The following is a 24933-nucleotide window of genomic DNA, read 5'->3' on the forward strand; positions in this document are numbered from 1 at the left end:
GAAGATAATATAGTAACATAAATATCATTTTGGGGGATGAAGTTTGATATTAAGACTTTTTCAGAAAAAATGTACATCTTAGCATTTTTGTTGTTAGTCTCAAGATGAAGTTTATCTTCCACATTTAAAAATAGTGAGTTGGGATTTTATAGCATAAAAACATTGATGTATTACTCACGTCTCTGTTTTAATTTCTTAAAACTTAGACTCCTCATTTTCTGCAACCACAGGGACAAGAGTAACAGCAATGGAATATGATTGTTGTGTTTTGAAGATTACTTGTAGTACTTGTAGTTGAAAGGAGCAATAGATTTTTTTTCTAAGAACCTAAAAATAAGTATCTTCAACTCTCTTCTCTTGTTTAATAAGATATTCAATATTAAATTCCTAGCTTTATTTTCTTTACAAGAAGCTTTGAAAATCTGCTGAATATAATGTTTTCCCTTTTTTTCCTCCAGAGCTTTCCGTGGTAAACACCTCTCTTTTATAGTTCGATTTCCAAACCAGGGCAGGCAGGTTGATGACTTGGACGTATGGTCTCATACAAATGATACAATTGGTTCAGTACGACGATATATTCTCAATCGTATTAAAGCCAATGTAGCGCATACAAAAATTGAGCTCTTTGTGGGCGGTGAACTGATAGATCCTGCAGATGATAGGAAGTTGATTGGACAATTAAACTTAAAAGATAAGTCGGTAAGTATCTATAATTAAATTTTCAAGAAAATCAAGCCTGAGACTTTTTCATTTCAGTATTCATCTTTCATTCAAAAAATGTTAGTTGAGTATCTGTTATATCTGAGGCTCTGTATTAGGTGTTTGGATTATAACACGAAATAAGACAGGCATCATGGTACCTACAACATAGCAGAAGAAAGTAGTTCTAAAACTATTTAAGTGATTATGTTAGACAACATTTATGGTATTTCTAGAAGTATAGTGTGTAGTTTTTTTATTTCTTGGTATGTCACTAACGTCTGTTTTGTATATTTTTTTCTTGTCTTTGATACTAACATAGTATATCATTTTCAGCTAATTACAGCCAAACTTACACAGATAAGTTCCAATATGCCTTCAAGCCCTGATAGCTCTTCTGATTCCTCAACTGGATCTCCTGGAAACCATGGTAATCATTACAGTGATGGTCCTAACCCGGAAGTGGAAAGCTGTTTGCCCGGGGTGGTGAGTAGATAGTTTTGAGCTACTGTATGCAAGGCATTATGCTAGGTTCTTCAAGAACATAGAAGTATGTAGAATAGTTTTTTTCTTAAGCAGCTTATGATTTAATGTGAGAAAACATCAAATAACTGTACAGTTAACCATCAACTTCAGAATGGATCCCTCTGAGGGGATTTTAACTTGGTTGAGATTTAAAATGACGTTTCCCTGTAGATACAGTATTGCTATGTTTACATAAAGTTAATCTGTTATACAACTTAATTATAACTATTGAATATGTAAATTTAGAGAAATACCACTGTGTTTTGTATTCGTACCACAAAAATGAATCCTCCTTCAGAATAAGAATTTTAATGGCTTTAATAATACCAGCCACTCCAGTGTCAGAAGGATTGGCTGCCTACAGCAGTTAGGTTAGGAATTTAACTATTAGTGGGCATGGCAGCCTTTTGTATATACAGAGTCTAACTTGTTTGTATGAGAGAAGTAGTTTAACAAAATAGTAAAAGAGCTATCACACAGAGATTACTGGAGTTGCCTTGGATAATGTATTCAGTCTGCATCACGAAGGATTTGTAAAGGTGAGAAGATAGGGAAGGCAAACCATTTCAGAGCAGTGGAGATGAACAAACAATTTATGTGTGGGCTCTTTGGGGGACGTATAATTTACAGGTAAATATTTTGTGTATTTTATATTCTAGATAATGTCACTGCATCCCAGATACATCTCTTTCCTTTGGCAAGTTGCGGACTTAGGCAGCAGCCTGAATATGCCGCCTCTTAGAGATGGAGCAAGAGTACTTATGAAACTTATGCCACCTGGTAAGAATTTCTTTAAAAATAATAATAATGTTAATAAAACACATACTGGACAATAATGGGGTATGTTAGCAAGTTCTGTTCCTAGATAGAACATGCTTTGTGGTATACACCAGAATAGGAGTTGGCAAACTATAGCCCACAGACCAAATCCAGCCCACTGCCTGTTTTTGTACAGACCATGGGCTAAGGATGGTTTGTTCGTTTTTAAATGGCTGAAGAAAAAAATCAAAACAATCATATTTTTTGATTCATGAAAACTATATGAAATTTAAATTTTAGTATCCATAAACCAAGGTTTATTGGTGTACAGCCATGCTCAGTCACTTACATACTGTCTATAGCTGCTTGTATCTTAAAGCAGCGGAGCTCGGTAGTTGTGGCAGAGACCATGAGGCCTACAAAGTCGTAAATATTTACTGTCTGGCCCTTTACAGGAAACCTTTGCTGACCCCTGGACTATATTTTGGGTCATGTGTCGTCTATAGCATTGTTCCTTTTTTATTCCTTAGAAACACCCACTTAACTCTTGACTCCCACATCCTCCCAGCTTTTGTTTAAATTCACATTCAGCATTTTCGTTTTCAAGAGTGTGAAAAGTAGTTCACTGGAATACTGACACCTTTTTTTCCTGGATTTCATAATTTCCCCTTTTCAGTGTTTTGATCTCCTATACAACTATCACTGATTGTTCCCACATGTGCTCTCATAACCTCTCAAAGTCATTTTCCATTAATATGTGCATTGTATAATATGTCAGCTCCACCGTTATCCTAGAACTTTTCTTCTTCCTCCTCTCATCTGATTGTTGTTTGCTACGTGGCTACCTTTTGGGGGCTTCTTTCTTCACCTTTCCTATGGTGTATCCCTGTCACTGGCTCTTAGGCCTTTCTTGAGGTTCTCTCTCATTTTGCTGAAGCATGCCCTCCTGCAGTTATCTCAGAAAGGGCACATGGGAGATAGTTTTGTTTTTTGTTTTTGAGATATTGCTTATCTGAATGTAGCTAAAACCTCACATTTGATTCGTAGTTTGGGTATAGAATTCTAAGTTAGACATTCACCCTGTCTACTTGGTAATGTTGCTGGTGTGAAGACCAAAACCCACCTGTTTTCTCTTCCTTTGTGTGTGATCTCTGTTTCTGGAAGTTTGGGTTTGAAATTTCATGATGAGATGACTTGGAGTAGGTCTGTTTTGTGGTGGGCCTAGAGAGTCCTTATTTGTGAGAGAGATGTATTCTTTCTTTGCTCATTTTCTTCTGAGCGTTTTGCTTTTTGTGTGTCTTTAAAATGTCTATGACTGTGGTGTTGGCTTGACTAAATCTGTTTTTCTTACCTTGTCTGTCTCCTTTCTCTCATTAACTTTATTCCATCTTTGGGGTTGTTTTCTTAGCTCTTTCCAGCTCTTCTGTTGACTTTTCGCACCCAGATATTCTAGTGTTAAATTTTCCAGGCCTTCCTCCAAGTGATCCCCTTCCATATGATTTTGTTTTCCATGAACACATTTCAGTGTTTCTGCTCTAATGTATGTTTTCCTCCAAAACCTAATGTTTTGCAAAATTAGGCATTAAAAGTAACAGGGTTTGTTGAAAAAAAGAGAGTTGGGGCAGATCATTCAATTCTGTACAACTTAAAAAAAAAATTTGTTTCTTTTTTAAACGTTTACAACCTTACAGAAAAGTTGGAAGTACAATTTAAGAACTTCTTTGAGAACCATGTGAGAGTAATTGGCTGGTCTGATGTCCCATCGCCCTTAAACACTTTATTGTGTATTCCCAACAAACAAAGATGTTTGTATAGCCAAAATGCAGCCGTCTAAACCAGGGCGTTAACATTGATTCATTACTACTATCTAGTTAGCAATCCCCATTAAAGGTTCTTCAGTACTCTCCTTTAGAGCAAAAAGATCCAATTCATAAATCATGTATTGTACTTAGTTGACATGTATCTCCTTAGTTTCCTTCTGGAGTAGTTCCTCATTCTATCTTTGACTTTCATCACCTTGACAGTTTTGAGGATTATAGGCCAGCTATTTTGTAGAATATCCTTCACCTTAGATTTATCTCTTTTCATCATGCTAAGCTTCCCATAGGCACGAGGGAACGCCACAGAAGTGAGCCTCTGTTCTTCCCAGTGCTTCCTGTCACGTGGGCAATTTCAGGTTTTCCCTTTACTGCCGATGAGCACTGTGGATCGCTTGAGCATTTGCCATGCTTCTCCACTTTAAAATAACTCTTTTCCCTTTCTTATTAAGTATTATGTGGGGAGGTACTTTGAAACTGTTTATGCTGTTCCCCATCAGGCTTTCCATTTGTTCTTTCATTTATAACTCTATAAACTCATGGTTTCCTGTTATATTCAAGAGGTTATAATCCGTCACTATGATTGATTTGGATGCTCAAATTATCTCTAATTTGGCCAGTGGGAGCCTCTTCAAGCTGATTTCCGTGTTATTTTCACATATTCCCGTCATTCTTTGAGCACTTGTGTGCTTTCTGGCTCACGATCTTCCAGCCTAACATCATGTGCTCTCTCTGCCGCAGTCTGCAGTGAGCCGTTTCTCTAGGGAGCCCTGGTTGCTTTTCCTGGAAAATAATATTTAGAAGGGAAGAGCACTATTGTGCTCATTGCTATTGGTATGTTGCTGCTCCTGGGCTCTCGTTGGATAGAACTAAGCAATATGTGTATGTACATCCACATTTACATCTGTATTTTATACATCCATCCATATGTATACACACACATATGGATACATAGATTAAAAACTCATATCATAGAGTCATACCAGTTCCTTCAATTCAAGTCTGATATCACAAGGTTCATTTTCGTTTTCTCCCTTTCCGTATTTGTAACTCCCTTCTCTGACAGTGAACAACCTGGGTCCCGTTACCCTTTAATGTATTTTCCTATTTAATCAGCCCTCCTTATGTAATCAGTCATCTCTACACCCATGCATTTCTCTGTGTGGAAGGACTCTGGCTTTCAGTTTATCGAGCGTGTGTATTTTATATTCATTCATGCTGAGCCTCACTGCACCACATGGACACCCTCCTCACTCTGCCTGAGTTGAATCCTCATGCTGAGCTACCCCATTGTTTGTACTTTCTTCCTCTCCTACTTGGCTTCTTAGTCGCTACGTGGGAATGTGCCCCACCGTGTGGACATCCTCCTCACCCTGCTTGGGCTCTTACACCCTAGGCTAGGCAGCCCTTTCACATCGAGTTTAAACAGGTTGCTAATAAAAATAATTAGTATCTTCGGTGGTAACTTGGACAGCACACGCAGGTAGTTCATTGTGGCCGAAGGCTGCCTCAGGAGATAATAAAAAGACATGAAACCAATAAAGAGAAAATGCTGGCTTGACAGTGCTGAGATAATACAGATGGAAGTGGAACTCTGAGACAGATGGGCTACCATTAAGGTGGGCACAGCACAAGGGAAAATCTGCCAAGAGTGTTGAAAGTCTGGAAGTACACCTTCCAGGATGAGCCCCAGGTCCAGGTGCTCACTTTTAATTTTCCTGGAAGAGAAAAAGGGGTTCTTCCTGTGCAGCTGCCAGGCTGAGGGGTTTTTGTTTGGTTGGCTTTGGTTTTAGTTGTTGTTGGAAATTACAATTCTTCTCCTGCCGTACTGACTCCCATTGCCTGGGCACAATCACATATGAACACACTTCACCATTTTACTGACATGGTTCTATTTGCCAATTGAAAATGAGCTAATTGGGGTTCTGGAAACACACGTTACCACATAAGAGACTGTACTTATTTCTCTGGAGGCTATTACTGATAGATGTTTTATTTGTTTTCTCCTGTTTCTTGCGTGTCTCTTGTGTTCAAAGAGGGTTTTTTTTCCTGTTAAAGAAAACTTTTTCTATTGAAGTAATTTCAAACTTACAAAGAATAGTACAATCTCAGTTACCCTTCCCCAATCAATAGTTAACATTTTGCCATAGTTGTTCTATTGTTCTATGATAGGATTTTTTTCTAACCTTTACAGAACAAGTTGTAAATACCATATCTTTTTATCCGTAAATACTTAGTGCTTTCTAAGAACAAGGACGTTCTGTTATTACCACAGTATTAAACAAAATCAGAAAATTTAACATTGATACATTACTATTATCTGATTTACAGACTGTACTAATATTTTACTACTTTTCCCAATAATGTTCCTTATAACAGTGTGTTCTGGTTGAGGGTCCAATTGATGTTCATACATAGCATGATTAGTTAGTATATCTCTTTAATCTGCAACAGTTCCTCAGTCTTTGTCTTTTATAACCTTGGTGGTTTTGAAAAGCACAGATCAGTTTGATGTCGAATGTGTCTCTTTGGATTTTGTCTGTTTCCTGATGATTATATACAGGTTGTGCTTTTTTTTCCCTCCCCAAAGCCCCAGTACATAGTTGTATATTCTAGTTGTAGGTCCTTCTAGTTCTTCTAGGTGGGACGCCACCACAGCATGGCTACTGACAGACAAGTGGTGTGGTTCCACGCCCAGGAACCAAACCCGGGCCACTCAAGTGGAGCGTGCCAAACTTTAACCACTAGGCCATCAGGGCTGCCTCAGTTGTACGTTTTTTGCCAGACTGCTAATGTGATGCTCTGTCTTCCTCAGAGCATCACACCAGGAGGCACATATCAGTTTGTCCCTAATGGTGACATTATCACCGATGACTTAATTGATGTCTACCAGGTTTCTCCTCTGCAAAGTTATTTTTCCTTTTGTGGGGAGATGCTTTGATACTCTGTAACTTTTTCCTCATCAGACTTTTACTTACTGATTTTATCATTCATTGTGATTACTGCCTGAATCAGTTTTCCTATGATGATTGCAAAATGATTTTGTTTTAAGTTGGTCGTTCTTTATGCATTTATTAGTTGGTATTCTATAAGATAGAGCTTTACCTTCTCCCCTATTTGTTATGTATCATCACTATTTACTCATGGATTCTTATTTTATCCATTGGACTATAATCATTATTTATTTTGTTGCTGTTGTCCCAGATATGGTCAGTGGATGGACCCACTGTTTTTTTACATAGACCCAATGCCCTTTTTATATTGCCTCATCATTTTTTGAGTACTTTCTTACTTTCTGACACAAGATGTTTAAAGCTCTTCTAGTACTTTCTGTATCCCAGCCCTGGAATCAGCCATTTCTCCTTTTGGCGAGAGAGAGGATATTTAGAAACCAAAATCTGAGGGCTAAATTGTGCTCATTACTACAAGGATGTCCTTGTTTCTAGGTCTTTTCATTGGACTGAGGAAGTAATACACACATCTCTATCAATTTTTGTATCTGTCTCTATTAGGAAAAAACAAACATAGATTCATACTGGTGTTAATCCAGCTTCTTGGTCTTTCTCCATTCCATATTTGTATCTATCTCTACATTAGTGAGGAATCTGCTCCCCAACCTAGTTGATCTTTTCAGGGATGGGGGGGCACAGAGTAGAAACTCGCTTCTTATACAGACCTCAGCCACTCTGTTTTTAGGTCTTTGATTGATCTGTAACTTCTCAAGTACCTGTTGTTTTCATACCCTTAGATTTTCTAGAATTTGGTGGGGTGCTAACTTATGCTCTCCTCCTCCCTCTAACCCCGCAAGTGCTTCTTGGTTCAGCTGAGCCAGCTATCTACCTTCTATCCCCTCTACTCCTTCAGTGATTCACTGACATCTCTCCAGTGTTCCTTCATCTCCTGTTTGTTTGTTTATCCTTTTGAGTTTATATATTTTATATTCACTTATTCTCATTTTAGTGGGGTTTGTGGGTGCATTGCTGATACGGTTCAATAATTGGTCCAGTTCATTTTTAAAACTGTCTTGTTTCCATTATCACCTTTTTCTGAAGTAAACACCCTGTTAGCCTTTCCCATCTTGCTTTCTGATCCCTGTGGGACAGATTCAGTTCAAATATTACTTAGATTCTTGATTAAGGTTTCTCTCAACGATTTAATTTAATCCTTGTCTGTTGTATTGTTTAGAATTTGTATTTTATTTACTAGTAGCTGAGTAACAGTTGTTGCTTTATGTATGCAAATTCAACCTTCAGAACGTATTTTAACATAAACCCACTTCAGAATCCCTGATCTTGTGATTTGAGCATAATGCCACCAGATGGCAGGAGTGAGCTCTCGCCAGGCAGCTCAAGCAAGAAATTTGAGGGTGGTTTTTTTTTTCATATTTTATATAGTCAAAGTATAGTACCTAAATTTGAAACAGCCAACTTTGAAATAGCCAGTAATGATTGTATTATAGTAGACAAATCATAGGCTTTGGACTCAAATGGACTTGAGTGCAAATCCTGCTTCTTCTAGTTGCTACCACGTGGCCTTAGACACAAATTTTTTTAGTTTTTCAGAGCTTCCTTAGCTGTAAAACTGGCCTTAATAACTACTTCATAGAATCGCAGGGACTCACTGGGGTGATGTATGGAGAACCCTTAGCCCAGACTGGTATTTAATCAGTATTCAACAAATGTTAATTTACTCTGTGTCACTGTCGTTGCTGCATACACGTCTGAGCGAGCACACACACACTTCTTTGAGAAAGGAAGCAGGGGCTCTCTGAAAAGGAAGTAGGTATAAATTTTGTTTCTAGCTATGTAACATTTGGATAATCATTTAGTGTTTGTGCACATGTGCGTGTATTTTAAAGTGGGGGGGGACCAAGATGGAATTAGTAGCTTTTTTTCTAGTCCTTAGCTTTACCTCTGTTAGTTCATTCTGACTGCCTGAAGTCAAGCACTTCCATTATGATTTACGATTAAACTTAGAACTTTTATAGTCTTCTCTGTAGGTAATTTAATCTCTTGTAACCTTCACTGTACTCAGGCGCTCCTGTAACCTTTCTGGTACTACTTACATCTGGAAAACAGACTCTCGCTTGATACTGAGTGGTTAAAACGTATAGTGCGATACCAAGCAGAAGGACTTGCTTTTCCTCTTCAGAGCTTTTTTTTTTTTCCTAGAAGTTTGGTCTGACTAATATCTTAAAATATGCCAAAGTCTATTATAAGCGCTTTACACTTGTTCCCTCATTTAAACCTCACAACATTCCTCTGAGGGAATTACTATTTTTATCTGTATTTTAAAGATGGGAAAACTGACGCACAGAGAGAGTAAGTTACTTGATCAGGGACACGTAGCTTAAATGACAGTTCTCAGGTTCAGATGCATGCACTTGGGCTTCACAGTTTCTGCTGTTAACCCGTGTTACTGCTCATCATTTTCTATACTTTTAAATAATCCACTGTTAGAATCATATAATCGATTAGGCTAAAATATCTTTTAAAAACACTAGAAAGGGGGGCTGGCCCCGTGGCCGAGTGGTTAAGTTCGCACGCTTCGCTGCAGGCGACCCAGTGTTTCGTTGGTTCAAATCCTGGGCGCGGACATGGCACTGCTCGTCAAACCACGCTGAGGCAGCGTCCCACATGCCACAACTAGAAGGGCCCACAATGTCCCGGGGGGCTTTGGGGAGAAAAAGGAAAAAAATAAAAAATCTGAAAACACTAGAAAGGAATAAACTAAAATCTTACTATATCTGGATGACAGGATTATGGGTGGTTTAAATTTTTCTGTTTTCCGTATTTTGTAAAGTGAACATGTCTAATCAGGGACCTAAAATGCTTTAGGTTCATGAATGCTAAAGGTCGAATGGCCACTACTGATGATTTGGTTGAGATCCCTCAGGTGAATAAACTATAATCCAACAAAATGAAATGATTGGCTTAGAATTTACTGCTTCCTTTTCTTAGAGCTCTTATTTCTTTTCTCCTGCTCTCTTTTGCTTCCATCCTTCACTGAGAATATTTTTCACCGAAGCAGGACATTCTCAAATATAACACATGAATTGGTTTGTTTTTGGAGAGTAATTTGGTTATGTGTGTCAGAAGTCTTGGATCTTGCAGTTCTTTCTGCTCTCAGGTTTTTTTTCCTGATGAAATAATTGCAAAGATTTAGCTGCTAGGACCTTTAAGTAGTAAAACAAAATTGTGGAAAAAGCCTAAATGCCCAATAATAGAGATTAAACTTGGTATACTGGTAAAAATGATATGATGTCATTTTAAACGTTAATTAAAAATGAAAACAAAGAGGAAGATTGGCAACAGATATTAGCTCAGGGCAAATCTTTCCCTGGGTGGAAAAAAAAAATGTAGGAGATGAATATTTAATAACATGAGAAGATATTCACAAGTGTTACATTATAAAAATTTAATATTTCATTTAGTTATATGTCACTATCCCTTCAGAATAGGGAAAACCAACAATTTTAACACAAATTGAAGATTTTTTGTATTTCCAGGCCTGTAAAAATTAGCTCACCCTAAGGAAATTATAGTAATTTTCAGTTATCATCTTTATTCTTCAAAAAAAGCTTTTACTTAAAAAAAATTCTTGTTTATCAAGTGGTGTTTTAGTCATAGGGCATTTACTTTGGGAATAGTTTGATTATCAAAGTACTTTCTAAAGTTGATTGACTGTTCTTAACTTTTGAGTGTTGGTATTATCTTTTTTTTTCTTACTGTATCTTTTCACTGTGATTTAAAAGAAATTCATCTTTTAATATTATGACCAAAAAAAATCAAAACTATGCTTACTCTAAGGCGAACATTAGGCACTATGCATTTTTTTCTTTGCTTTTTTTTTTTTTTTTTTTTAATATTTCCTTTTTAAGGTTCCGTTTCTAGGATACCACTAAGGCTCTTTGAGTAAAACAAACCGGTTAATACATAGTGTCATGGAAGTGAACAGTAGAGAAGTTGGAGAGCAGAGCTTGTCGTTTTTTCTCTTTTGGTATTTTCTTCTGTCTCCAGTGGCTGAGGAGAGCATGTAGATTTGAGGCTCGTGAGTAGCAGGAGACTGATTCCTTTGTGCTTCGGTTGACTGATGAAGGAGCCCTGCTGGATTTGGATTTTGATTTTTTCTTTTTTAATCCAGATCTGGTTATGTCTTGAAGTTTGAGCCTATAACTCAACTGAATTGATTGTTACTCCATACTAAAGTAGTCTTCAGAATATCAAAAGTGAAATATTAGGAGCATATCAATTATGTTTTGTTTTTAAAAGACTGTCTCTTTTTTTCTTACAGATAGCACAACAATAGAAAAATTAAGAGCTATTTGTTTGGACCACGCTAAACTTGGAGAAAGCAGCCTTAGTCCATCTCTTGACTCACTTTTCTTTGGTCCTTCGGCCTCACAAGTGCTCTACCTAACAGAGGTTGGTTTTTTCCTTTTAAATTTCTTTCATGTTCTTTAAATTTGACCTTTTATGTGGTAATGTGAAGAACATGGATAAAATTGTAATGAAATACTTTTGAAATGGTCAAAAATGTCTTAGCAATGATGATAGGGAAAAGAGAAGTTGCCTTTTTACAACCTTTTAATACAGTCCTTCTCCTTTTTCTTCCAGGTAGTCTATGCCTTGTTAATGCCTGCTGGTGCACCTCTGGCTGACGATTCCTCTGATTTTCAATTTCATTTCTTGAAAAGTGGTGGCCTACCCCTCGTTCTGAGTATGCTAACCAGAAATAACTTCCTACCAAATGCAGATATGGAAACTCGAAGGGGTGCCTACCTCAATGCTCTTAAAATAGCCAAACTGTTGCTAACTGCCATTGGCTATGGCCACGTTCGAGCTGTAGCAGAAGCTTGTCAGCCAGGTGTGGAAGGCGTGAATCCCATGTCATCGGTAATACCGACGTTTTAAAAATCTTCTTTATAACAACAGATGGTGATTTTTAAAATTAAACTCAGCAACTTTTAAAGTATACCATTCAAAGTAGATTCAAAATGTTTCAAGTTCCATTATAGTGGTACCTCCTTTTAGAGATTTCCTTCTCTTAAATTATATTTGTATGAAAAGTGCAAGCGCTTTTCACTGACTACACTCGGAGAGGACAGTTCCCCACTACCCCCTTACATCCTGTTTGACTTTCAATTATTTTAAACCCAATAAAAGTTCCAGATGAATCTCTTGTTAACTTGTACTTGGCAGATGCATAGCGACACAAATGGTAATAAAGATGCAGTTGAGTTAGCCTGTTGCCAGCGTCTCTTCCCACCCTGACGGGCTTCAACTCCAGTTTGGAGCTTATTTTGACTCCGTCTTTGCCTTGGTGGCATCTTGGATCCATTTCTCCAAAAGTTCTCAAGACATGCCAGAATTTGATGCCTATTAATGAGAGGTCAAACTATGCATGTAATTCTGACTAAAATTTGATTTATTTGCAGCATAAGTTTTGGTTTACCGAGTTACTGATAGAAGATAAAATCTTCAGTAATATAGATTTTCTTTTTTAGAAATGTCTTAGATCTTAGAGAGCTTGGAATGTTAGTGAGATATATTATCAGATAATATCACATGGAATTGTGATAGCACTTATAATAGTTCTAGGTGTGATAGTGATACTGTGGTTATGTTTAAAAGAAAGAGCTGGTGCTGGCCCCATGGCCGACTGCTTTCATTCACACCCTCCACTTCGGCAGCCCAGGGTTTCACTGGTTCGGATCCTGGGCGCGGACATGGCACTGCTTGTCAGGCCATGCTGAGGTGGTGTCCGACATGCCACAACTAGAAGGACTCACAACTAAAAATACACAACTATGTACTGGCGGGCTTTGGGGAGAAGAATATAAAAAAAAAGAGCTTCCCTCTTTTTTTAAAAAAATAATTGCTGAAATATTTGCAGATGAAATTATCTGATAATCCAGGATCTGCTTCAGAATAATCCTGGGATAGAGAGGGGATGGAAAGTGAGGGAGAGTGGCTAGGTAAAACAGTTTTGGTTCTCTGTTCATAATTGTTGAAGCTGGGAAATGGGTACATGGGAGTTCATAATACTATTCTCTCCACTTTCATATATGTTAGAAATTTTCCATTAAAAAAGATAATGAAAAAAATGAACTAAGTTTTATGTTGTTTTGTATTAAGGGTCCCATATTTATTAGGATAAGAAAAGTGGTTCTTTCTAAGATAAAAACAGGTTCTTATCGTGATCTCTGACACAGGTGCTTAATGAAGCACACAGAAAACAATTACAATGCTTTCCTCTTTCACTTTTCTCCAATATTTATTCAGAAAATGTGCCACTGTAGATACAAAGGTACACGAGAGCCTCTAGTCTTAAAGAGCACACAGTCAGTAGGGAGCTAAAAGCAAAATTAGTACAACAGACATGTCTTAAATACTGTTGTGGAAATACAATATAGAGAAAGGGGAGTTACAACTTGAAAGGCAGTCTGAATTGCCTCGCTTAAAAGTCATATGTTTGTTCTTGGGGATTTAAGAAGTTGGTTATGCTAGTCAGTAAAACACTGGTACCTTTCATACATTAGTATTTTCATTCTGTCACTGATATTCCTTAATCTTTCTCCTGTTCAAAGGAGAATTTGATGACCAGAGGGAATGGGACCAGGGTCTGCCCAGGAGCAGCATGTAAAAGATGTGGAGTACTTGACTGAATCTCTAGATAGGGTTGGAACCAGTTAGTCCAGTTACAAGTTATGCTGATCCCAGACTAAGATTGATGTAGAATGGGGGTTTACAGAGGGATAATGTGGCACTCCAGTGCACAAGAAAAAGAGGAAACCTACGTTGCTGGCATTGTGAAGTGCTTTTTGTGTAAGTCACCATGGGTTGTACAGTACATGTATGGAAGAGTGATGATGGGTGAGGAGCAAATGATTGGGTCTGGTTAAGTACAAATTATTTTCTCCAGGTGAAATGTTATCTTTTTTCAGGTCAACCAAGTTACTCATGATCAAGCCGTGGTGCTACAAAGTGCCCTTCAGAGCATTCCAAATCCATCATCTGAATGCATGCTTAGAAACGTGTCAATTCGTCTTGCTCAGCAAATATCTGATGAGGTTAGTATTAAACCTTTAAAGCTCTGAAATCCTAGAAGGTTTATTTCTTTCTACTTTTGACCCTCTCTTTAATTTAGAAAGAGCCCTTACCACAATTTGGTGCTTGATTTTCCTAGGCCCACTTACTTTAATCGCTGTCTCAGTCTAGATAAAATTCCCTTAACATGAACTTTATCGAATATTAATATTAGTACTTTCTGGTTTTGATTATCTTTATGTAAAATAAACAGCATCATTTTAAAGTATATAATTCAATGAATTTTGACAAATGCATGTATGTGTGAAACCACTGACGCAATCAAGACACAGAACATTTCCATCACTCTTTCCATATGCCCCTTTGCAGTCCATTTTTCTGTCTCCCTCTGGCTCCAGGTAACCACTGATCTTTTGCCACTATATAGTAGTTTTCATTTTTTAGAATTTTATGCAAGTGAAATATCATACAAGTGTGTGTGCTTTTGTGTCTGGCTTCTGTAACTCAGAATAATGGCTGAGAATGATCTGTATTTTGCGGACCATTAGTCCATTCCTTTTTATTGCTGAGTAGTATCCCATTATGAATATTCCACGTTGTTTATCAGCGTACTTGGTGAAGGACATTGGATTGTTTCCCCTTTTTGGCTGTGAATAAACCTGCTGCGAGCATTCTGTACAAGTGTTTGTATGGACATAGGTTTTTATTTCTCTTGGGTAAAAACACTAGGCTTGCAATGGTTGGATCACCTTTGTAGTCTTTTTAAGAGTCTTCTGAAAGTAGTTCAGTAGTCCCCCCTTTTCCTCAGGGAGACATTCCAAGACCCCCAGTGGATGCCTAAATCCTCGAATAGTGCCAAACCCTATGTACACTCTGTTTTTTCCTATATGTACATATGACTATGATGAAGTTTAATTTATAAATTAGGCACAGTAGAAGATTAACAACAGTAACTTCTCTTCAGCATATTCGAATTATCAGCATCACTACTCTTGCACTTTGAGGCCATTATTAAGTAAAACAAAGGTTACTTGAACACAGGCACTGCAATACTGAGACAATTGATCTGATAACTGAGGTGGCTACTAAATGGCTAAAAGGCAGGTAAGGTATACCGCGTGGATACGCTGGCCAAAGGGATGATTCATGTCCTGGGTGGGATGGAGCAGGACAGCGAGAGATTTCATCACACAACTCAGGATGGCGCACAATTTAAAACTTATGAATTGTTTATTTCTGGAATTTTCCGTTTACTATTTTCGGACCATGGTTGACTACAAGTAACTGAAACCTCGGAGAGTGAAACCGCAGATAATGGGGGGACTACTATATAGAGCCAGATAATAACTTGGAGAGCATACTTTTTGGTGTTGCTCTTAAACTAAACAATGGGACAAAGGCAACTTGGGAACCTAAAGACAGTGGTACTCCTTCACAGCCCTTCCTGTTTCCTTTACAGGGAGAAGAAACGTTTTTGCTTGTCTAATGATTATTCCACTCTCACACTCTGTCAATAGTTTTAATTACTCTTTATCTTGCAGGCTTCAAGATATATGCCGGATATTTGTGTAATTAGAGCTATACAAAAAATTACCTGGGCATCAGGATGTGGGGCATTACAGCTAGTATTTAGCCCAAATGAAGAAATCACTAAAATTTATGAGAAGGTAAGAGTTACCACAGAAATATATTCCTTTTAAATAAATGTTTGTGTGTGAGGCTGAATTATGATGTCTGCTATCTTTAAAAATCCAATCATTTGCATCTTAATGATTGAAAATTAACTAGTAGCTATAATTAAGATGAGAATACAGTAAAGCTTTACTTTGAAAATAAAGTACTTCAGAATCCTGCCATGAGCCCCCCCCCCTGCCCCGCCCTTTTTTTCCCTCTTCCCAAAGCCCCGGTGCATAGTTGTATATCATAGTTGTTAAGTCATTCTAGTTCTTCTATGTGGGATGCCACCACAGCATGGCTTGACGAACGGTGTGTAGGTGCACCCCTAGGATCCTAACCAGTGAACCCTGGGCTGCCAAAGCAGAGTACACGAACTTAACCACTACGCCACTCGGCCAGTTCCCTCCTTTTTTTTTCCTTTCTTTTTAATATGCACCAGTTTTTTCTACTTCTCACTGGGGCCAGACATAATTGTCTCATACTAAATTTACTTTGTCCCATTCTCTTTATTCTTCTTTGATCATCTTTCTGTCCTGTGTGAATTTTAGTTTAGGTAACTGTCAGTTTTAGTATCGTGGCATTTAAGTATTTTTGATTCTCTTAAAGCAGTCAAAAGTAGGAAGAGTATCAGTCGATTAGGTATCATCCCTGACCTCTCGTTAGGGTTAAGCAAATTATTTGCAGAAGAGAGGCTATGTTTAACTCTGATTTCTTATCATTTGTACCTGCCTCTGAAGCCACTGCTGCAAATTTAGAAGAGGAAATTAAGTTACAGGAACTTTTCTGGCTGGGTAGAGCTTACCTTTTGTGGCCAGCATAACCCTGATTTGCCCAGGATATATGTTGGTGTCCTCTGGTATCTGTCTGGTATAGTGCTGGCTGTTCAGTCAGCTGCTATTTCAATGCCTATTCATTTTCAGGCATGTACTGTAGTTATTTTTGAAACAGTAAGATTAGAATTTATTAGCTATCTACGCAAGTATATTTTAGGTTATAAAACCTTCAAAACCTTCCTAAACAATTGTCCAAGGCAGTTGCTTTCAAATAAAATGGCACTTTAGGTAAGCTACGTAATGGAACCCAGCCAGAAATATCTAATTGCACTGCTGGAGTGGTTCTTGAGAAAGGAATGATTGTTGGTTCAGAAGGTCTCCAGGAGCCTGAAGCACAAAGAATCTGGTGGTGTGCTCAGTGGGTTCCTTCGGCCCTCCTTGGGACATAGCAAAATACTGTAGTTAGACTTCACTGTCTATTATAGTCATTTCCATACTATTCCAAAGGGGCCTCAAGAGTTGCAGGAAAGAGGCCGAGGCCAAATGGTTTAAACGAGTAGGTAAGTTTTAAGCACTAACTTGAAGTTGTATGAGATTTTTTTCTTAAATGCATCTCTAGGTAATTTGCCCGACTGTAATTTTACAGACCAATGCAGGCAATGAGCCGGACTTGGAAGATGAACAGGTTTGCTGTGAAGCATTGGAAGTGATGACGTTATGTTTTGCCTTGATTCCAACAGCCTTAGATGCTCTTAGTAAAGAAAAGGCTTGGCAGACATTCATTATTGACTTACTATTACACTGTCACAGCAAGTAAGTGTCTTCTTTAATTGTAATAAACTTATTTTTGTAAGCAGAAATGAGTTAATTTATGCTGGCAGAATTTATCCCAGAATTCAAATATTTATTGTCTCCATAGCCCATTAATGTTTAGGAAATTTTTATTTAACCATGTTTTGTGTAGAGCTAAATTTGTTTGGTTTTAGTCTCTGCAAAATGCCAACGTCAATTGTCAAAGTAAAATTAATTTTTCGTTAATTTCAGAATTTAGTTTCTCCTAAGAGGTATATATATTTTAAGCCATTTTTAAAATCTGGTTTACAAGATTTAAATAGGATATCAGCTGCCTATCTCAGATACCTAGATGACCAGGTTTCTGGGTTTTTTTGGTCTTTTTTTGTTTTTTATTGAAGTTGTTAATTCAGTATGAAATTCGCAAGGCAGGTTTATGGTAAGAACTGTACACTTTACACTGAGAGTTAAGACCAACTATAAAGCCCTAATTTCAATTCAAGAGCATTTAATTAATTACGTTTATTTTGTTTCGGGCTTCTGTTTATTCATGTTGGTCAGATTTTTAGAAAATGTTGGTTTCCATCCTCTTATGTCAATCTCATCCTGACCTTCATAAGGTAACTTTTTAAACTCGAGTGCTAATTAGTGCCACTGTTATGTGTAATTAATCTCTTATATACATTTTGTGAAAAGAGAAAATGTTCACTTTGTTTATTCTGTCACATGCCATTGTGAGGAATCCCTGATGAAAAGCTATTGTAAAGTCAAAATAAGTATTTTGCTAAAATGAAGCCTAATGATAAGTGAAACTTTTTAAAAAAAAATGTACATGATATAAGGGAGTAGGTTCAACTTGCTAACTCCAGAGGATGCTATAAAGTGATTTAGTGGGCCTCAAGTGGGAATGTCTATTATTTTAGAAATTCCTTGGTAATTTTCTTGAAGACATCTAGTCCAGCCTATTCAGAAAATCCTTTGACAGGATCCCCCCAGAAAAGGTTGAGCTTGCTATCTCCTTGAGAAGACGTTATCATCATTGGCCAGCTACGTATGTTACGAAAGATAAATAGGTTGAGTAAGTCCAGTTGCATTTAAAGAGGAAAGATGATTAGCTAACAGTTTAAATCAAGTCAAACCTGGAGGTAACAGATTTCTTATTTATGTTGATTTTTTAAAAAATCTTAAACTATTTAGGGAACTTATTTCACTTCCTTGGCTACTGAGCGTTAAGGAACTTGGTTTAACAGGTTCCCTCTACCCTTTGTGAAAATTCCCCTTGTAGGAAGTTAGAACCGTTTCTCTCCTCTCCTCCCTGAAACTTGGCACACAATGAAATACTCTACTGTAGCAGCACTTTGTCTCGTTACGCCTGTCATCCTGTCTTCAGCACCAAAGGGAGTCTTCTAAGCTTAAGATCTTTTTGAGCTTTAGGTATCTGATTTTCTTGTCTAGTACTGATTCTTACCCTGCCCTGTAGTTTTCAATCATGTTGTAACCTGACCTGAACATTATTTGTTATCATTGCCTTTTTAAAATCGGAATCCCGAAACACATCTGGCCCCGAGGGTTTCAGATAGGGATTGTGGGCATATATACACGAGGCTGCCCTTCAGGTAGGGTTTATACTTGAATAATCGCATTACTAACCAGTATAGCTATTTACAGATCATTTCCCACATAGATTTTCTCACTTAATTCTGTAGCAACTGAGAAGTAGATTTTGCTGATGGAGGGCCTAAGACTGAAGTTAAATGACAAGGTCATATCTCTTGAGTTCTAACTTATTTCTGCCACACAATCTGACTCTGTGTAATTATAATCCCCCAGCAAATTATATGAGTTCTTACGGTGTGCTTAGCAATTGTCAAGCTTGTCCAAAGTCAAATAAGATAGTTTCTGCACTCGAGGAACTTTGAGACAGAAATTAGTGTCATAAAAGGGAAAAAGTGCTTTGGAAATCGGAGGAGGAATTCAAGTTATTTTCTTCCTGGAAGGAGCACAAGTGAAGGTTCTGTGCAGAATGTAGCATGTGAGCTTATGTTTGCATAAGATTTATGTGTGCGTAAAAATGTAAGATGGACATTGGTGGTGTCCTCTCTCACACCTTCACTCCCCGTTGTCTTGTTTTTACTTCGTGTATTTTTGGATTCCATACACTTTTCTCCTTGCTACTTCTTCCCCTGTCTAAGCACCCAGCGCCCATTACCTGGACAACTGCAGTATCCTTAATCTTCCCACGCCTAGTGTTGCACGACTAAGGTGTTACTCTGATCTGTGGACCACACTGCAGACCAAGTGATCTTTGCAAAATATGATCATGTTGTTTTCCTGCTTAAAATCTTTCCATGTCTTCCCATTGCCTTTAAATTAAGTCTAAACATTTAAATTTGATTTATAGGCACTCCACAGTTTGACTCTTGGTTCTAATCATAAGTTTCAACTTAAATGCCACATTTTCCATTAAGTTTTCCTTATCCCCAGACTCGGAAGGTTTCCCAGACATCTGTTCCTATTAGATGAGATCTGCTTCCACCTCGTAACACTGACTTTATTTTATTGTAATCACTCACAATCAGATTTGTATTCCTTTAGGTGGATATGGTTTTTTCCAGCCCCTTCCAGCACCCGTTGCTTTATACCCTGCCTATTTAACTCCTTGTGTTACCTCTCTAATGCATGGAGGCAGTTGAGTTTGCCACTCCTGGCATAGTGCTTTCAGGACAGAGCCGAGTAGCCTGGTTTGATGTGTAGAAAAGAGGAGTAAAAGATAATACTGTAAAGGAGATTAGTAGGAGTCAGTTTACAGAAAGCCTTTGATGCTGAGATCTAAGTAGTGTTAGATTTTAATATGGTAGGCAGTCTCATTGTTAAATAATTTATCGAGTACCTATTATGTACTAGGCTCTATTCTAGCTACTGGGGATATAACAAACAAAACAGACAAAATGTCAGCCTTCTTGGAGTCTACATACTATTGGGGGTGAGGAGTAGGGAGGGAAGACATACAGGAAAATATATTGTGTGTAGGTAGTAATAAATGCTATAGAGAGAAATAAAGCAGGAAAGAGGATAAGGAGTGGGGGCTTAGTGTCATTCGGTTTTATATAGGATAGTCAGAGAAGGCTTCCCTAAGCAAGTGACCTTTAAACAAAGCTCTGAAAGAGTATCATTCGTGTAGAGAATGGAGGAAGTGTGTTTTAAGCAGAAGGAACAACAGGTGTAAATGTCCCAAGGTAGGGACATGCCTGACATGTTAAGGAACAGCAGGGAGCCCAGTGTGGCTGGAGCAGAGTGCATGAGGGAGGGCACTTGTAGGGGGTAAGATCACAGAAGTAACAAGCAGCCTGTAAGGATCTTAGACATCATTGTGAGGACACTGACTTTTACCCTAAGTGAGATTGGAATCCATAGGAGGGTTTTGAGCAGAGGAATGATGTGGTCTGAGTTAACATTTTAAGTTTGTTCTGGTTGCTTTATTGAAAATAAGTTATAGAGTGGCAGGAAAAGCAGACTGTTTCATTAATCCAAAGAATAGATGTCCGAGACTGGAAACATGGCAGTGATATGGTAGAAGTGGTAAGAAGTGATCAGATTTTGAGTATTTTGTGAAGATACTGGCAACAGGATTTGTTGATAGACATGTGTTTCATTTGAAGCGTTAAAGAGGTCTGCATGTGTGACAGGTTTCATCAGGAACTGACAAGCACCAGCTCTTTATAGACCCCTACTCTATTGGGGCTGCATGCCTAACTTTTTAAAAAATAAACTAGGGCAGCATGAATAACATAATACCTTTGAAAATCTGATAAACATTAATGACCTTATCCCAGAAAACTAGGCACTCTTGACTTCGATTTTCTTGGGTTCCACCAAACTCAACCCAAAGCTTCTAAAGTCCTTCTGGTTTATAGGACCATGTACGGGTTTCAGAAACCTAAAAAATATCTAGGAAGAGGTTGGTACACAGAAGATTCAGGTTCTTTACATTGAACTGTAAATTTGCTTCTAAGCTCTCTGTCAGCTAGCACAAAGACGGAAACATAGCTAACCGTGAAATGTAGTTTGTAATGTCTGTAAGATACACAAATGCTTAAGTTAGCACACATCTTCCATATGTCAGATGTTGTTCTAGGTGCCAGAAACTCTGGCATCAATAAAGCAGAGCCCTGCCCTGAAAGAGGTTACTTTCTACTGGAGACAGACCACCATCTTATAAACAAAAATAGTATTTATACGTTTGATAACTGGTTCTTGGCACCTAGTGAATGCGAAACACTATTCTAGATTCTAGAGGGAATATTGTATAATACAGTGGTTCTCATCTTTAGCGTGCGTTGGAATCATCTGAAGGATTTATGAAAATACAGGTTGCTGGGACCCACCGTCAGTGTTTCTCATTCAGCAGGTCTGAGATAGAGCCTGAGGTTTTGTATGTTTAACAAGTTCCCAGATGATCCTGATGCTGATGTGGGGACCATGCTCTGGGAACTGCTGGTATAATCTAAGGGACATATGCAGCAATGTCCTTATTGTAATTGCAGCAGAATTCCTGTAGAGTTGTTTGCCTCAAAGCCCAATTGAATAAAAATCCTGTGGAAGGCCAAAAAGATGCATAATGCTCACTGTAGACCATCCTGTACCTAGAGGAGCATTTCCAGCCTGTTCCAGAAAAGGGGTATTAGAAGGTATCCCTCAAACTCTTCGGTGGCAATTTGAGACTATAGTTCTTGACGCACAGCCTAAGTTCATCTGTTATGTGTTGCTGGCTTAAGGGAGTGTTACCTCATATTTTTACTTAGAATTTACCTACTCCTTATTCCCACCCCCACCCCCAAGAGAGAACAGTGTTGGCATCTTTTCTTTTTTTTTATTTCAGAACTGTTCGCCAGGTGGCACAGGAGCAATTCTTTTTAATGTGCACCAGATGTTGCATGGGACACAGGCCTCTGCTTTTCTTCATTACTCTGCTCTTTACCGTTTTGGGGGTGAGATCTTTTAATATGTTTATCAATGTAATTCCTTGTTTAAACAAGGAACATTCAGGAATTTATGGTTTTAGCTGATATTAAAGTTAGAGCAGCTGGGGGGTGAGGTGACTGGGCACATCTGTATGGTGATGGATAGTAATTAGTCTTTGGGTGGTGAACATGGTGTGGTCCACACAGAAATCGAAATAGAGTGATGTACACCTGAAATTTATATAATGTTATAAACTAATGTTACCTCAATAAAAGAAAAAGAGAAAATCAAAGTGGCCCCACAACTTCGGAAAATGAGGACCAGAATATAGGTCATTGTATCCCCAGACCACTAGCTATTTTAGTAGTTGTTTGTTGTTATGGAAATAATTTTTTTATGGACAAATAAGATTGAGCAATGTCTAAATTTTATTTTTCAGAATTTTGTTGTATTTGTCATTTTCGATGTGTGATCATAAATATTTTCTTTCTTACCTAAAAAAGTTAGAGCAGTCCATATTTATTTAATAAATAAAATATTAGTGATTTCCCATACTCTTTTAGTCACCTATTCTAGTTTTTAAAAAGTGGATTCTAAGCACGGACATAAAAAATTCATATTATTCTACTTTATTGTTTCAGAGCACAGCGAGAGAGAGAGCTAAACATTCAGGCGACTACTTCACTCTTTTAAGGCATCTTCTTAATTATGCTTACAACAGTAATATTAATATACCCAACGCTGAAGTTCTTCTCAATAATGAAATTGATTGGCTTAAAAGAATTAGGGTAAGTTGCATTAGGTACTGTGTTTACCATATCAATAAGTAGTATTTTATTAATAGTTTGTAGTTTTGAGCATTTTGGTTAAATGAAAAACACCAAAGAGTAATAAAAAGGACCAAAGAAGACAAGCTCTGTTGGTAAATAGTAGTAACTGATGATTCACAGAATAAATGCATAACTAGTTTTGTAAAATGCTTTGTTTTACTGGAGATTTGGAATACTGATTTTCAGCTGCTTCCATTTGAGAATCTTCGGCCTTTTTGCATATTTTCATCTTTTAAAAAGAATTCTTGAATTGTTGTCATCAAAATATACTAGCACTTAATTTAACTCTTGATCTTAACACCTGATAATCTTAGAATTGTATAAGAATATATTTCTGAAGAGATTTGCAGCTTTTAGCATTTCTTCTAGTAGTTTGTAAAGCCTACTTCTAGAAAGTTCTAGAGAACTTAAACTTGCTTAGAATAGAAAAGTTTGGGGAAATCCTCATGTCCTTCCAGCCCTCTCTTATTCTGGCTTCTCCCTCCATCTCTACCTCCCTTTCGTAAGTTAGGCATTTGGCATTTTGTCTTTGGCAGGATGATGTTAAAAGAACCGGTGAAACGGGTGTTGAAGAGACGATCTTGGAAGGCCACCTTGGGGTAACAAAAGAGTTACTGGCCTTTCAAACCCCTGAGAAAAAGTATCATATTGGTTGTGAAAAAGGAGGTGCTAATCTCATTAAAGTAAGTTCTGTTGTCCTGGTCCTAAACTAGATATCATAACTTTCTAAATGTTTATTAGAAAGTTATATCATAACTTTCTAAATGTTTATTAGAAAGTTATATCATAACATTCTAAATGTTTGTTAGCAAATCTGTCAGATTAATTTATAGTGTCATATCAGTATATTATCTTGATCTTTTTTCTACTTTTTAAGAATCAATGTGGAGGTTATAGTAATGTTTAAAATATAATTTCTGAGTTTTGTATAAATAAAATTTCAATACAATGTATTTTATAAAGTAAATAAGCACTATTTTTCTCTTGGGAAAATCTGAGTTTTTCACTTCGTTGAACTTTTCAAAATGAGATAAACCTCTGTTTTGTAAGATTGTGCTGCTTGTTTATCGTATTTCTTTAATGAGTTTCTTCACATTCATAGTAACTCAAGAAAAAAAATTAGCATTATTTTTATTTAAAACGTAAGTTTTTTAAGTGTTACAATCAGATTGCTCTTGATACTTAAATTTTTAGCCTGAGAAACTGGGTGTATTTGTTAATTATAGTAAATAGTGTTTTGAAGTGAGATCTTTTTGTTAGAAAATCCAAGTTTTCTGAGATGTAATGAGATCTTGAATTCTGATGGTAATTTAACATTATTTCCTTCTAAGAGACATTTTTCTTTCCTTAAAAAAAAATGTATATACATAACTTTCTGTATGTCACATATTTATATATAAATGTCATGTAAGTATGTATAACGTATAACATAGTGATTATGTATGTCATTGTTAATACGTAATCCTTTTTTCAACTCTTGTAGGAATTAATTGATGATTTCATCTTCCCTGCATCCAATGTTTACCTGCAGTATATGAGAAATGGAGAGCTGCCAGCCGAGCAGGCTATTCCAGTCTGTAGTTCACCAGCTACCATTAATGCTGGTTTTGAGTTACTTGTAGCATTAGCTGTTGGCTGTGTGAGGAATCTCAAACAGATTGTAGATTCTTTGACTGAAATGTATTACATTGGCACAGCAATAACTAGTAAGTATTTTAAAGTACAAAGTTGTGATGACAATTCTCTTATGTGTTCAAATCCTGTTTTCCTGTTTTTCTTTTAATAAACATCTTCAACTCATGTTTTTCTATCTGCGAAGCTTAAGGATACAGTTGATTATAGTAAATCCTTAAGAACATGTCAGCCTATTTTTTGATACTTGTATTTCAGAATATAAGGATGTTTTTAATAACATTTTAGGAGATTCTGATTCAACTGACTGCTTAAAAGGTTAGACCTTAGGCTATTTATTTTACCAAATGTATATATAGTAAGGCAGGTTTTGTTTTAACTTAAAGGGGGGTTTTTTGTTTGTTCATTTTTTCAAACT

The 24933-nt window shown here is 37.2% G+C and overlaps 1 protein-coding gene across 12 annotated transcripts in view; it reads left to right on the forward strand.

Annotated features, from left to right (window-relative positions):
• Positions 1-24933, forward strand: part of USP9X (ubiquitin specific peptidase 9 X-linked) — a 167241-nt gene that overhangs the window by 112541 nt on the left and 29767 nt on the right. For 6 of the 12 annotated variants that reach the window (XM_070256585.1, XM_070256588.1, XM_070256589.1 and 3 more), the window contains exons 19-30: positions 459-699; positions 1036-1185; positions 1884-2004; positions 11094-11224; positions 11417-11695; positions 13747-13872; positions 15391-15516; positions 16919-17112; positions 21971-22079; positions 22695-22841; positions 23420-23566; positions 24367-24589. In XM_070256585.1, coding sequence (XP_070112686.1) covers positions 459-699; positions 1036-1185; positions 1884-2004; positions 11094-11224; positions 11417-11695; positions 13747-13872; positions 15391-15516; positions 16919-17112; positions 21971-22079; positions 22695-22841; positions 23420-23566; positions 24367-24589 — 1994 coding nt within the window. The remainder of the gene's footprint in view (positions 1-458; positions 700-1035; positions 1186-1883; positions 2005-11093; positions 11225-11416; positions 11696-13746; positions 13873-15390; positions 15517-16918; positions 17113-21970; positions 22080-22694; positions 22842-23419; positions 23567-24366; positions 24590-24933) is intronic. The other 6 variants (XM_070256591.1, XM_070256592.1, XM_070256595.1 and 3 more) reach the window with 1 other exon arrangement.

The sequence above is a fragment of the Equus caballus genome, chromosome X, assembly GCF_041296265.1.
Source record: "Equus caballus isolate H_3958 breed thoroughbred chromosome X, TB-T2T, whole genome shotgun sequence".
Lineage (NCBI taxonomy): Eukaryota > Metazoa > Chordata > Mammalia > Perissodactyla > Equidae > Equus > Equus caballus.